Raw genomic sequence first — 13,492 nt, 5'->3', positions numbered from 1 at the left:
CGGGGTTCTCCCCCGCCAGGGACTTATAAAGCCGCAGGTGCGGTCGCACCTCCGGAATGCGCGCACCTCTAAGAGCTGCTGTCTCCGCTGATGCCTCTGCTGCTGCTGCTGCTCCAACTGCTGTCGGAGACTCGGCGGTCCAGGGAGCTAGGGGCACGGCTGTCTAAGGAGACAGGCACACGGCTCTCGGACTGAGCTAGAGAGGGAGGTCACCACAGTTTCCTCTCTCTCAGACGGGACCCCGTCACCCTTTCCGCCACCAAACTGCCCCTCTAAGCTGTCCCACAAACGGAGCCGCCGCCCCGAGAGGCCAATGAGAACGCCGCCGCCGCCGCCTTCACCGACGACGTCGCCTGTATTCCTGTCCCTCCTGGTTCTGAGCGCAGGTGAGGCTTCGGGGAGCGGGGCGCGGCAGCCGCCGCCTTCTTCCCACGGGCTAGTCCCTAGCTCTGTCCCTCCTGGGAGCGCAGCCCGGGAGGGACAGGCGGGGCAGGCGGGACTGGCGAGACGAGCTCGCCTACTGCAGCTGGCAGCTGGCTGTGAGACTCCAAAGAGTTGCTTTAACTTGAGCCTTGGCCCTAGCCGGGGCACGCTGCCTTCAAGCGCTATTTCGGTACCTCGTTAAAGAGCTCCAGGTAGTGACTATGAAACCGGAGAGCAAAAAAATAATAGCTAGTCTCTCCATTAGGATTGACTGCACCCCCATTTTACAGGTGGATAAACTGAGGAAGTAGCCTAGTTCAGTGAAACAAGTCCTGGCGCTGGAGTCGGGCTGCTGACTAGCTGGGTGACCTTGGAGAAGTTGCTTAACTTCCCTGGCTCTCACTTTCCTTGGGTCCTCACTTCCTAAAATGGAGTGTTGTTATTAAAATAACTATAACTACTTATAGATTTGCAAAGTGCTTTACATATGTTATCAGTTTTATCACTTGACCTTCACAACGATGTTGTGAGGTAGGTGCTACTATGACCTCTGTTTTACAGATGAGGAAACTGAGGCTGAGAGGTGAGGTGACTTACCCAGGGTCACATAGCTACTAAGTGTCTGAGGCAGGATTGGAACTTGTCTTCTATCATTATCAACTGTATGCCATGCTGTAAAATAAGGCTTTGGAGGTCCTTTCTGGTTCTATATCTATGATCCTAGATTGAATATGAGCCTATTATCCTATGAGGATGAAATCCTGATGAAATCTTGTAACTTCCCTTCCCATTGCTTTTTGTACTACTCAAATACCTGTTAGCAATATGTACAAGCTCTCATTTCCCCAATGAAACCAGGCGAAGGATCCGGCTTTTTAACAGGTAAGAGCTGGAGCCCACCACAGATCCTGAAAGAAGGAGACTCAGCATCCTAGCTGAGAGCAAAAAGCAGGACTAAGGGCTTTGGAAAGCAAATAGAGCCATTCCCTGTTGTAATTTCATTGGGAATGAAGCAGTTACATCTTGAGCCCCTTTTCGGTGTTTTTCCTATAGCTGGAAGCGTTTCCTTCCACAAAGGGAGAGAAAAAATAATATAATTTCAGATGACAGCATTTTTATATTATCATAATCTTATTCTTACCAAAAGCTCCTAGCAGTGCTAGCACAGCTAGAAAGCTCCTAGCAGTAATAGAAATTACTGTTTCCTCATCTGTAAGATGGAAAGGCTGAACTATGTGGTCTCTTACAGTCTCTTCCAGCTAAATTTGCTATGATAATAACTCATATTTGGATAGTGCTTTATAGTTTATGGAACCCTTTCCTTTTTATGAGGTAGCTAATAATAGTGAGACTTCATCCCATTTTATAGGAAAGGTTCATGTGAAACTGAGCCCCAGACTGAAGTTTACTAAAGGAAACAGGCTCAAAATAGTAGTGTTTTGACCATGGCTTGTAAGTGACTGACCTAAGACTAGAAAATTAAGAATGGTGACTTCCACACCAGTGTTCTTGCCACCACACCATGTGGCAGAAAGGAAAGCACTAATAAAAGAATTATTGTGTGGCAGCTAGGTGGCTCAGTCAGTAGAGCACTGGCCCTGGAGTCGGGAGAACCGGAGTACAAATCCAGCCTCAGACACTTGACCCACTTACTAGCTGTGTGACCTTGGGCAAGTCACTTAACCCCAATTGCCCTGCCTTCCCCCCTCCAAGAAATAAAAGAATTATCATTGGAGCATGCAAGTTTACCTGTGAGCAGAAGGTAAATCTCTTTTCACCAGGGACTCAGTTGTAGTGTACATGTTGTGACTATTGGCTAGGAAGAGGCTCACACCTGTGTTCCACTTGATGTGGCTGAACGACTAAAGAGAATCCTGCTTCACTTTCTTGTTCCATTCCACAGTGTGCCATCATGTTGCTACATCGGATGCCAATGATGCTTACTCTGAGAAAAATGACTTGTTTTCTGGGGACCATAGCACAGAGGGGTTCCAGCTATCTTCAGTGACTGAAGCATTATCAGGAAGTGAAGTATCCTCAGGGACTGAATATGACTACTATGAAGAGTATGAGGAAGACCTACAACTGTCTGGATATATCATAGATGATTCAATCAAAGGTGAGTGAAAAAAAATCAAGTGAAAATGTGGTACAGAAACATGTGGATTTGCCAAGCATCCTCCTAAGAGAAACCATCCACCAGGTTTTCTGGTGGGTCTGCTACAAACATGTAGCTATCTCCCAGGCTTGGTACAGTAGTCAATCATAAGCATTCATTAAATGTTTACTGTGTGCTAAGCACTGGCTGGCTGTGTGACCCTAAGCCATTCACTTAACCCTGTTTGACTTAGTTTCCTTATCTGTAAGATGATCTGGAGAAGGAAATGGCATACCACTCTAGTATCTTTGCCAAGAAAACCCCAAATGGAGTCACAGAGAATGAGGCACAACTGAAAAATGACTGAATAAGCGTTAAAAAAGGCAAAAACATGACACTTGTCCTCAGGGAACTCACTTTCTGTTATGTGAGAAAACATGGAAACAAGAAAGTATATACAGAGTAGATACAAAGTAATCTCAGAGGGAAGAAGACACTAGCAGGGAAGGGGTGGGGGTGGAAGTGAGAGAAGAGGCAAACCCTTAAAAACCAATCAGAGAATACAGAATTTAAATTGAATCTTGGAGGAAGTTGTGGTAGTCTGGAAGCAGAGGCAAGGAGGGAAAGCATTCGAGTCATGTAGGCCAGTGAAGGCAAAGGTACAATCAGGAGATGGAGTGACCCTTGGGAGGAACAGTAAGAAGGCAGGTGTTGCTGGATCATTAAGTAGGGGGAGGAGAGTAAAGTGTGAGAAGACTAGATATCCCGGGACAGGACGGTCTTGAAGGGCCTTCAATGCCAAAGAGAGCATTTTCTGCTTGATCTTGAAGCTTTCTTCTTTCTCAGTTTTGAAATAGAGCAGGAGTTTCTTAGAAATTAGTGCTCAGTGTGGTTTGGTGACCAGAACCCCAAATTTGTAGCCAGGGTACCCATGTCTTGGCTGTACCACTTATTGTGGGCAAATCTTTTATCTCGTATGTAAAATAAGAGACTTGGACTGGAATGTTGTCTAAGACTCCTTTCATCTCTGAATCCCATACTCTGACCCATGACTTTATTTGCCATATTGTGGATAGTCATGTTCTATTTCAGAAATAGAAATAGATTTTGAATGTGGAGATGTGGCTTTAAGTCTTTCCTCTAGCATGAACTAGCTGTGTGACCTTGGAGAATCTTTTCCACGTCTCTGAACCTCACCGCTCGGTGTTGAATGGTATAACAATATTTCCAATAACCACTTCACATAGTCTTTATTAGGAAAGCCCTTTTAAACTCAAAAGTCCTAGGGAAATGTGAGCTATTGTCTTTCTTTCATTATTTTCCACTTTTCTTCTGAATATAATTATGTCATTCCTAAGCAGTGCAGTGATCAGACTCCAACGGATGTTGATAATGGGTCTGGAGAAAATGACCGGCAGAATTTGCCAGTGAAACGTAGAATGGCTCCAATAGTCATAGCTACAAGAGATTTTAAACTCTTAATGTTGAGTTAAAAAATTCAACATTGTAAATACCTGAAAGATAAAAAGCTGATCTTCATATATGTATTTATCTAGATGATAGATAGATAGATAGATCGTTACAAGTTACTACAAGTACATCATACCTCAGGATGCTGACCCTTGACTTCCTTTCTAAATCAAGGGAACAAAGTAAAAAGATAAAATACTACCAAACTCACTTTTTAGAGAAAATAGGGACCCATGGAATTGGATCTGAAATTTCAATTTAAAAAAATGAGGATTCATTAACTTTTAGAGTTAGAAAGTACCTTAGCAGTTGCTTTAGCTAGTCTCTACCTGAAGCATGGGTCCATCTGGCAAGAGATCATCCACCCTGTTCTTGAATGGCTCCTGGGTGCAGTAGACCATGTCATCACAGTTGCCCATGGCCTTCTAACAGCTGCCCATGGCTTAATCCTAATTCTCTGTTGCTGTCCCAAAGGCTTCCATTTGGTGCCTAACAACTACTACATTGACAAAAGCTGATGTTTGAGATAAATGGAGAAAAAAACATATGTCAGAGGCATGTGGTAGGGACTCCATTCCTGCTATCCCTTTCTTCACCACATGTTTTTATGTTGGCAGATTCTAGGGGTAGGAGGTTAAGCAAATAAGAGGAAGGGGAGAGGAATTTATGTTCTAAAGGGTAAGTGGGGTAAGAATTTTTTACTTTATATAAAATTTTTGATTTGGGAGGAATGACCTCTGAGTAATAATATAACAAAATAATATGCCTTCTAGTATGACAATTTGCTGTCTTCTTAATTACCTAGGTTAAATATTAGAAGTGGGAAAAGGGCGAATTTTTCTAAAATCACAGCTTATTATGAAATAGAAGTGTTTACCATAGAAAGTATGATCTATTTATTCTTCTGAACACCTCTGAAAAACTATTAGGCTGAATGTCTGGGGGGTTAACCATCCCTTGCACTATTTCAATGACTCACAAATTGTTCATCATCTGTCTCTTTTCTTTCATCTATTAGCTATATAGAACAATGTTCACTAATTTTGGTTTGTAATTTGCATCTTAGGACAAGGTCTACATACCCAACTCTCTACTCATCTAGAGTTTGAGCCTTTAGGGTTAAACTCCTGGCTTGTGATTCCATGTTGTTTACTTTTTCTGTTAGGAGATAGGCAACATGCCAATTTGTCATCTCCTTGAGTATAAGCTTTCTTCAGTTCCCTTGGCATAATTTCCAACATGCTTGATCTAATGCTTTGTATTCCATGGGGCCTTAGTGGAAGTTATTGACTATAGGGGTAGGGATGGTGGGTTTTTTTTCCCTTTTCATTGTTCCCATATGATTTACTTATTGCTTTTACAAATAAGTTCATCCTGAAACTTATAGAAACACAATTCATATTGCTTTCCCCTTCTCGCTCCACAACCAATCATCCTACTCTATCTTTGCATTATCAGTAATGCTGTATGCTGGTAAGTAGGAAATGCATAATCATGATAGATTAACTCTGTGCCAAGAGCTAAGTTCTGGGAATACGAATACAAGTACCTGGCCTCAAAGAGGTTACTTTCTAGGAGAGGGCAAAACACAAGGAGGTGAAAAGTGTGGGGGGTGGGGAGAGGGTACATACCTGGAGACATGGTGGGGAGGGCAAAGTCCAGAGGGTCATACACCATAGCAGAATTACTTCTATGTTGGATGCAGTTAGAAAAAGTAATTGGAAATAAATTTTAACACAAAGCTAATGAATGGGGAAAAGTCAAACTCAACTATCTGGCATCATAGGAGATAGGGAGAAGTGAAATTCATTGACAGTTTCAATTTTGGCCATTGTTGAAATTGCTCTCCTATCACATTTTTTTGAAAATCCTAACTCCTAACAAGTGACAAAATTAATTACTCTGGGTTTCATCATTTGTTGGTATAGGTACTGATAAGAAAGCTGACTTTAAATAATCCAGTAAAGTTATATCACAGCAATTTAGTCCTGATTATAAGGGCAAAGTCTATACAAAAGTCCAATTTTATTCCCTGATGGTTCACTTAATCCTAATTTTTCTTCATTCTAGCTCATGAAAATGAAGGGGCAAGAGCACTGAACAGGAAGTCAGAGACTTAGGTTCAGACTTCATCTTTGGCACTTTTTAGCTGTGTGAGCTTGGGCAAACTACCTTCCACCTCTACGTCTCTTTCCTCATCTGTAAATTGAGGACATTGGACTCCATGATGATGAATGAGGTTCTTCTAGTCCTGCTAATTACCAAAATCATTTAGGGGTCTCTCTTAGTCAAAAAGCATGATTCCTACTACTAGTAGTAATCTGAAAACTGAAAGTATCCAATAGAAGAATTAATTCCTTGGCTATAAAACTGGAATATTGTAAAGATATGATTTTAAAATATTGTGCTCCTGTTCTTTTTTTGGGGGGAGGGCTAATTATTTATATATTTCAGGTACCTATAGATGATTTTAAATTTCACAAGGCATGGACATTGTTCATTTGAAAGAACCACTAGTATAGTGTCTTTTCTTCTTGTACCTCAAAATGTAAACAGGAACATTTCCATTAACAAAACTTCCTTTTTTTTTTTTCTCCAGTTGGACATTTAGTTAAACCCAAGAAAAATGGAACAGAAAGTGAAAAAAACCCCAAGGCTAGAAGAAAGAAAAATAAAGGCAGAAAGAGAAAACCCAAAAAGATGGCTAATCCATGTGATGAAAAATACAAAAATTATTGCATTCATGGGGAATGCAAATACATAGAAAGCCTAAAAGCAGTGACTTGCAAGTAAGTTGTTCTATGCCATGTTAATGTTTGCATTTCTTATAAACCAAGACAGAGATCCTTGACTATCCACTTTGCTTTTCAGAGTAACCCATCACTTTAATATGTGTCAATATTTTTCCCAAAAGAAAAAAAAATAGTCCTGCTCATGCTTTTCATATTTCTCCATTGAAAAATTATCTGTCATGCAAATTAAGTGATAGTATTTTTAAGCTGCATAACAAATCATTGAACTCATCAGTAGGTCATAAACTAGAACATGAAGAATAAAAAGGTGTGTCTTCTTGGAATATCACACCCAAACTAATCTCAACTTGTTCTACTATTGATAGACATTCTAATATACAGCATGGCATTGTAGGGTAGTAATATGCCTTCCCTTCTAAACTATGTTTGAATTCATGTTTCCAAGACTTGAGAGACTTTGTAGAGAATATGATGGAGTTGACTTTTCAATCTGAATGACATCATTTGCTTGTGGGTTATTTGTAGTTGTCATCAGGATTTCTTTGGTGAACGGTGTGGGGAGCAATCAATGAAGACTCATAGCATGGGAGATGGAGGTCACTCTGTCACAGCACTGGCCGTCGTGACGGCTCTTCTTTCTCTTCTTTGCTTCTCAGCGATTGTCATCATTACCATCCAGTAAGTATGGCAGTATGTAAATCCCTGTTTCAGAACCTCTAGAAGAGGAGACAATTTTCCCAAGGCCACTCCCAGGACTTATTGTTGGATTGTGTCAGAAATGTGTTCATGAGTAAGTCATAGTGCTTAAGTCTTGTTTCATGACTTTGGACATAAAAGTGAACCATCTATTAACAGCATCTGCATGAATTGTAATGACATTTGGACTATCGTGAAAATTAAGTGTATAATGCTATTTGAAGGAAATATAGAATACTGATTGGCTGTTGCTATACACCTGTCTACGACCCCAATCACAAAGGTTTCCAGTACTGAAAAAAAGAAATCCTGCTTCCATGCAAACCTTTGAAAGCATCTAAAGGGATTTCTTTCTCTCCAGAATCAAGTCAACAAATATTTATTAAGCACTTACTATCCGCCAGAAATTGTATTAATGGCTTAAGCTACAAAGAAAGTCAGAAACAGCCCCTGCTCTCAAGGAGCTCACACTCTAATTGTGGGGGAGGGGAGAGATAAGACAACATGCAAACAACCATATTGTTGTTGAGTTGTTTTCCAGTCATGTCTGACTCTGGAACCCCGAGGCTGGACATTCTGTTCTCCTGAGAAAAGAAGGGGTGCTGGTGTACAACTATGTGTACCTGCCCCCCTGAGTCATCTCTTAGTCATGCCCAACTCTTCATAACCTCATTTGGGGTTACCTTGGTAAAAATGCCACAGTGGTTTGCCATCTCCTTCTCCAGCTGAGTGTACAGATGAGGAAACTGAGGCAAACAGGGTTAAGTGACTTGCCCAGGGTCAGACAGTAAGTGTCTGAGGTCAGATTTGAACCCAGGAAGATGAGTCTTCATGACTCCAGGTCTAGCCCTCTATTCACTGTGCCACCTAGCTGCTCTAAATAAACAATATATACAGGGTATCTTTCAGGTAATCTCAAGAGAAGGTACTAGCGTAGAGGAGGGGATCAAGAAAGGTGTCCTGTAGAAGGTGGGATTTTAGCTGGGACTGGATAACAAAGACCTAAATAACTTGATTGGGGGAGGGGGGTGTGGGGAACACAGAGTTTGGTGCAAAGTATCAAACTGGCATTTATACGACTATTAACATAGGGTTTTATTGGAATGTCATTCTCTAAAAAAATTTAGGGAGCCACATCTGATTTGTTTGTGTATCATACCTTATCTTATTATTATTGTATTTAGCAATTTCAGAAGGTACTCAACCTACATCAACCTCCTTTACTCTTAGAGGGAAGGGTAGGGAGGTGAGGAACAAATGCAATGGAAATTAGCCTAGCTTGGATTTCCCTGCTGCCATTACCCTGGATGCATCTAGTGCTTGACTCAGAGTCGTAAAAACCTGGGTTCAAATAACCCTTTAGACACTTACTAGCTGGGTGAACCTGGCCAAGTCACCTATTCTCTGTAGATCTCAGTTTCCTCACCTACAAAATTAGGGGGCTGGTCTGACCCTTCAGAGTCTTAACTGAGTCTAAATCAATTGTGGTGCAATGGAAAGAGCTGTAACTCAAGAGGAGAGAAAACCTGGATTTAGATCTCATTTCTGGCATTTACTGCTTGGGCAAGTCACAGTAGCAAGTCACAGTCTCATTGGGCCTTAGTTTCTTCATCTTTAAAATGAAAAGATTGGACTACATGGCTTCTGAGGTCCCTCACATTACTGGATCTATAATCCTACAATCTCCAGTAATTTGACAATAACAAAAGACAAGGGATTTATTTTAGGAAGCTGTCCTCTCCACAGTCAGCTATGTGGCACTATGGACAGAGTACCCAGCCTGAAGTCAGGAAGGCCTGAGTTCAAATCTAGCCTCAGATATTTATTACCTGTGTAACCCTAGGCACTGTTTGCCTCAGTTTCCTCATCTGTAAAATGAGCTGGAGAAGGAAATGGCAAACCACTCCAATATCTTTGCCAAGAAAACCCAAAATGAGGTGACAAAAAGTCAGACATGACTGAAAAGTGACTGAAAGGGTCATACTCTTAGATTCTAGTTAGTTGTTTTTAGGGATAACAACATTTATTATTCTGGCCAAGTGAAGTTACTGTCAGGGAAGTAGATCGCTAAATATTCAACATGGTGATTCATGCTATTGCTAAAGGAGCTTGGGAAACATTATGGATTCATGAGCCTAAATGTTAAGTCTCAGAAATTACTTCGACAAGTGCATTATGTGTATATATGTACCGCACCACTCCTGCCATTCAGGAAATGAAGCACTCCTCTTTTGCGGTCACTGTTTATTGTTATTGCATATGCAAATCTTGATTTGATTACAAAGGATGATGAAATGACACCCAATGTTGTTTTATTACTCACATCAAATTAGAGGTTAAATCGAAGGTTGCTGTGTATATAGCTAGAGTCTGATTTTTTTTTTCTGCTAATATTTCAAACTAGACAGAGAAAAATCTTTAGACAAGATGCAACCATGCAAATAGCTTTTATTTAAATGAGAAGGCTGGAGGCAAAAAATCTGCTTCCCTTCAAAAATGGACGTTATCCCCTTATATTCTCTTCTTTATCTTCAACAAAAGGCATTTATAGTTCAGGTCCTTTTCACCTCTCTCCTGAACTGTTGTAATGGCCCCAACTGGTCTCTTTGCCTCAAGTCTCTTTCCTCCCACATCAAAACATCCTCCACACAGCTGCCAAAGTAATTTTCTTCAAGCGCAATTCTTAAACACTCACTATATGCTAGACACTATAGTAAGTGCTTTATAAATATTAGTGTATTTGATCCTCACAACACCATGGGAAGTAGATGCTATTGGTATCTCTATTTTACAGTTGAGAAAACTGAGGCAGGGTTAAGTGACTTGGCTGGGGTCGCATAGCTATTAAGTGTCAGAGGCCAGATTTGAACTCATGAACGTGAGTCTTCCTGATTCCCCACCATAACTGTGTAGAAATAGAATAAAGAACCATCAAATACAATGAAATATTTTTGTTTTCCACAGGCTTCAGAAAGCACATTCCAATGCTCGTGACCAAGAAGCTGAAGAAAGAAAGCACCTTAAGCAGGAAAATGGAAATGGGACCATGAGCGTCTAGCTGAAAGTGGCTTACAGGTCTGTGTTTTTACATGGGATTACTTTTAATATATTCATCTGTTTGAAGGTGAAAAATACCTAATGAGGTGCACATTTAAACAAAAAAATTATTCTCATGTACAGATAGACTAGTTAACGATGGCAGAGGTAGTCAGGCCTAATTCCTACGCTCAAGGTGGAGCATCCCATGGTGGGTTGGGCTCAAGTTCTGCCTGGTCTCATCACAATTTTAAGAAGACTGCTCTGGTTCTTTGTACTTGAGAAAGATTCAGCAAAGAAAGTATCATATTCTCATCTACTTGGAACTAAGAGTATTAATGTGGGTAGCAGCAGTTTTGAATGAGAGCTCTTGACTACATGGTATTGAATTGAGTCCAGGGTAAGCTTCCAGAAACAAGACACTAAATAAATGTCTGTGGGAAGAGAAAGTGAGACCTGCCATTTTAACCTAGAACACTGTTGTATGGGGAGATTCTATACAAACTTGCCAATATTCAGGACTAGTTTTCTCCTGGTTCTATGCTGTTAAATTAGGCATGCTTCCTTGTTAAAAATGGAAATAATTGTTTCTTATCATCTCCTTGTTACTTATACCCTAGTCCAGGGGGTAGGGAACCTGTGGCCATGAGGCCACATGTGACCTTCTAGGTTGTTGGGTATGATCTTTTGACTGAATCCAAGTTTTATAGAACAAATCCTTTTATTAAGGGGATTTGTTCTGTGAAATTTGGATTCAATCAAAGGACCCCACTTGAGGACCTATTCAGATGGATGGTTTAAACACATGGTGTCCTTTTACTGAAGAAGGCACATACAATAAAAACAAAGGTAGCTGTGGTAGCTGGATTAAGGTCAAAATGGCAGGAAGGAAGGCCACCAGAGTGTTCCTCTAGCCAGTAATTTTACTTAATCTTTTTCCCCACTTTTTTTTTCTCTTGGGGCTAGTTCGGAAAGAAACTCATAGATTTCTCATGATAACACATATATTTTATTTCTTAACAGGCTTTCCAAGTGAAGATGAAGAAGTAATTGCCACATCACAACCACAAGTGCCAAAGGCTCTTTTTCTTCTTGTGGATCATCAGAAAGGGGTTGTTTTCTGATGGTTTTTAACTTTCAAATGTCAACTTTTATGCTGAAAGTCTTATTATTTCTGTACATACAGAAGCATGGGAATATAAAGTAATATGTTTCCATTTGTAAATAGTTTATTTATTATTTAATGGAAGTATATTTATTTTATAATTCATTAAACTTTTTAAAAAATTAAACTGACTGAAAGTTTGAAGTATCATTCTTGGGATCTGGAGAATTCAGGACATTTTCTCCATTAAAACTAGCTTGACCAATGAAAGGGCCATCTTACCCCTTTCCATGTTGTTTCATGAGTTTCTATAATGTCAGAAGGCACTCTTTTAGTTGGAAAAATGGAAATGAAAATGAATTAGTCTTAAAGAGTAGCCAATTTTGCAGAAGTTTCCTTAGTAACAAGTCATAGATAGACCTGAATGTTCTAAAGGAGCTTGCATTCTAGTGGGGAAATCAATACATATCCAATCTAATCTACTAAACATTTATTAAGTGCCCACTATGTGTTAGGCACTGTGTTAAGTTCTGGGAATACATTTTTTTTATTTAACTTAAATTCAAAATGAGAAAAGAAAAAAGAATATTTCCACATACACAGCAGAACATGAGAGAGGATTCAACATAAACAATAAATACCCATTTCATGAAAACCTACGTAATAAATCTGGACAGTCTGTGCCCTCAAGGAGCTTATAATCTGAAGAGGGAAACAACACAGAAAAGAAGGCAAGAAAGTGGCAGGGCACCCTGAAGACTGGGGGCATCTTGTTCCATAGAGTTGAAACCAGGCAGGGAAGCATACACAAAGCACCCTCTTAGTTTGCAAGACATTGCTAGCATTCATTTCATAGATAAGGAAACTGGGTCTAAGAGCAATGAAGAGTTTCCCAGATCATACGTAGTAAGTGGCATTTGAACTCATATGCTACGACTCCAAATCTGGCACTAATGCTGAGCAAAATGACATCCCTAGCATGTTTGAACTTTTCACCAGATGTTGAGGATAGAAATAGAGTGATGAAGATGGTCAAGAGTTACCACAAAGACATGAATAAAGAGAGAAGACTAGAAATGGAACCCTTGAAAACAGAGGCATAACTATCACACCTAAGACTGGAGTAAGAAAAGAAAAGTTAAAGAAGGTTGGCATTCTGAGAGTATAAGGAAATGGAGAATTTTGAGGTGCCAGTGAGGTGGCAGAATAATTTTAGGAGAGGCAAGGTATATAGAAAGATGGAACAGTAGGAGGTTACAGTCTGATGAATTTTCAAGTTGTTGACTCTAGAAATAGACTGAGTCCAAATTTTACAGAACAAATCCTTTTGTTAAGGGGATTTATTCTGTGAAGTCCAGATTCAGTTAAAGGACCACACTTGAGGACCTAAAAGGCCACAGGTTCCCCACCCTGGCAGACAAGGAGTCCTATTCTCCAAGAGGTGGAGAACTTGACAAAAAAAGAAGTACCATAACAGGAGTGGTATGAGCAACCGGCAGAGGGGCCCTCCTGGCATACTCTTTGTAAAGGGAAATGAGTAAAATTTTTTCCCTGTATTTTTATTCCTTCTTGTGTGGCCCTTGTGGCGTATATATTTCCTTTAGTGAGTGAAATAAAATCTGTCTCATAATTGACACCTATGTTATATATTAAGAACCTTTATCAGGAGAGAATACATGACCAATGAAGAAGGGATTGTGTAGCTGAGACAAGAGATCATCTCTCCTTTTCTACCTGCTGTTTGTTCATTATTCACTCTCATCCCAGGTTCTCAGGTTGTTCAAGGATTATGTTCTTATATTGCCATATTAATTTCTAAAATGGCAATATTTCCTTATTAACTAATGGATTACATCTAAGTTCCTGCTCAGGTTTATTAAATATTATTCACTTAATAAACTAGAGAAGCCA

The 13,492-nt window shown here is 40.1% G+C and overlaps 1 protein-coding gene across 1 annotated transcript; it reads left to right on the top strand.

Annotated features, from left to right (window-relative positions):
• The first annotated feature begins 313 nt into the window (after positions 1-313).
• On the top strand, positions 314-10,498 carry AREG (amphiregulin). The gene is made up of 5 exons (XM_036762579.1): positions 314-386; positions 2,327-2,542; positions 6,591-6,780; positions 7,270-7,422; positions 10,405-10,498. Exons 1-5 carry the CDS (start codon positions 314-316, stop codon positions 10,496-10,498), a joined length of 726 nt encoding a protein of 241 aa, XP_036618474.1.
• The last annotated feature ends 2,994 nt before the right edge of the window (positions 10,499-13,492 follow it).

Source organism: Trichosurus vulpecula, chromosome 6 (genome assembly GCF_011100635.1).
Source record: "Trichosurus vulpecula isolate mTriVul1 chromosome 6, mTriVul1.pri, whole genome shotgun sequence".
Lineage (NCBI taxonomy): Eukaryota > Metazoa > Chordata > Mammalia > Diprotodontia > Phalangeridae > Trichosurus > Trichosurus vulpecula.
Note: the sequence above shows the minus strand (reverse complement) of the source record. Positions and strands in the feature narration are given on the sequence as shown.

What these genes read in the sequence shown, in the direction of transcription:
- AREG (XM_036762579.1), top strand. Translation starts at nt 314, where the DNA reads ATGAGAACGCCGCCGCCGCCGCCTTCACCGACGACGTCGCCTGTATTC. An exon ending in CATAGATGATTCAATCAAAG is followed by an intron (nt 2,543 to 6,590) that starts GTGAGTGAAAAA and finishes TTTTTTCTCCAG; the next exon opens with TTGGACATTTAGTTAAACCC. An exon ending in CTAAAAGCAGTGACTTGCAA is followed by an intron (nt 6,781 to 7,269) that starts GTAAGTTGTTCT and finishes GGTTATTTGTAG; the next exon opens with TTGTCATCAGGATTTCTTTG.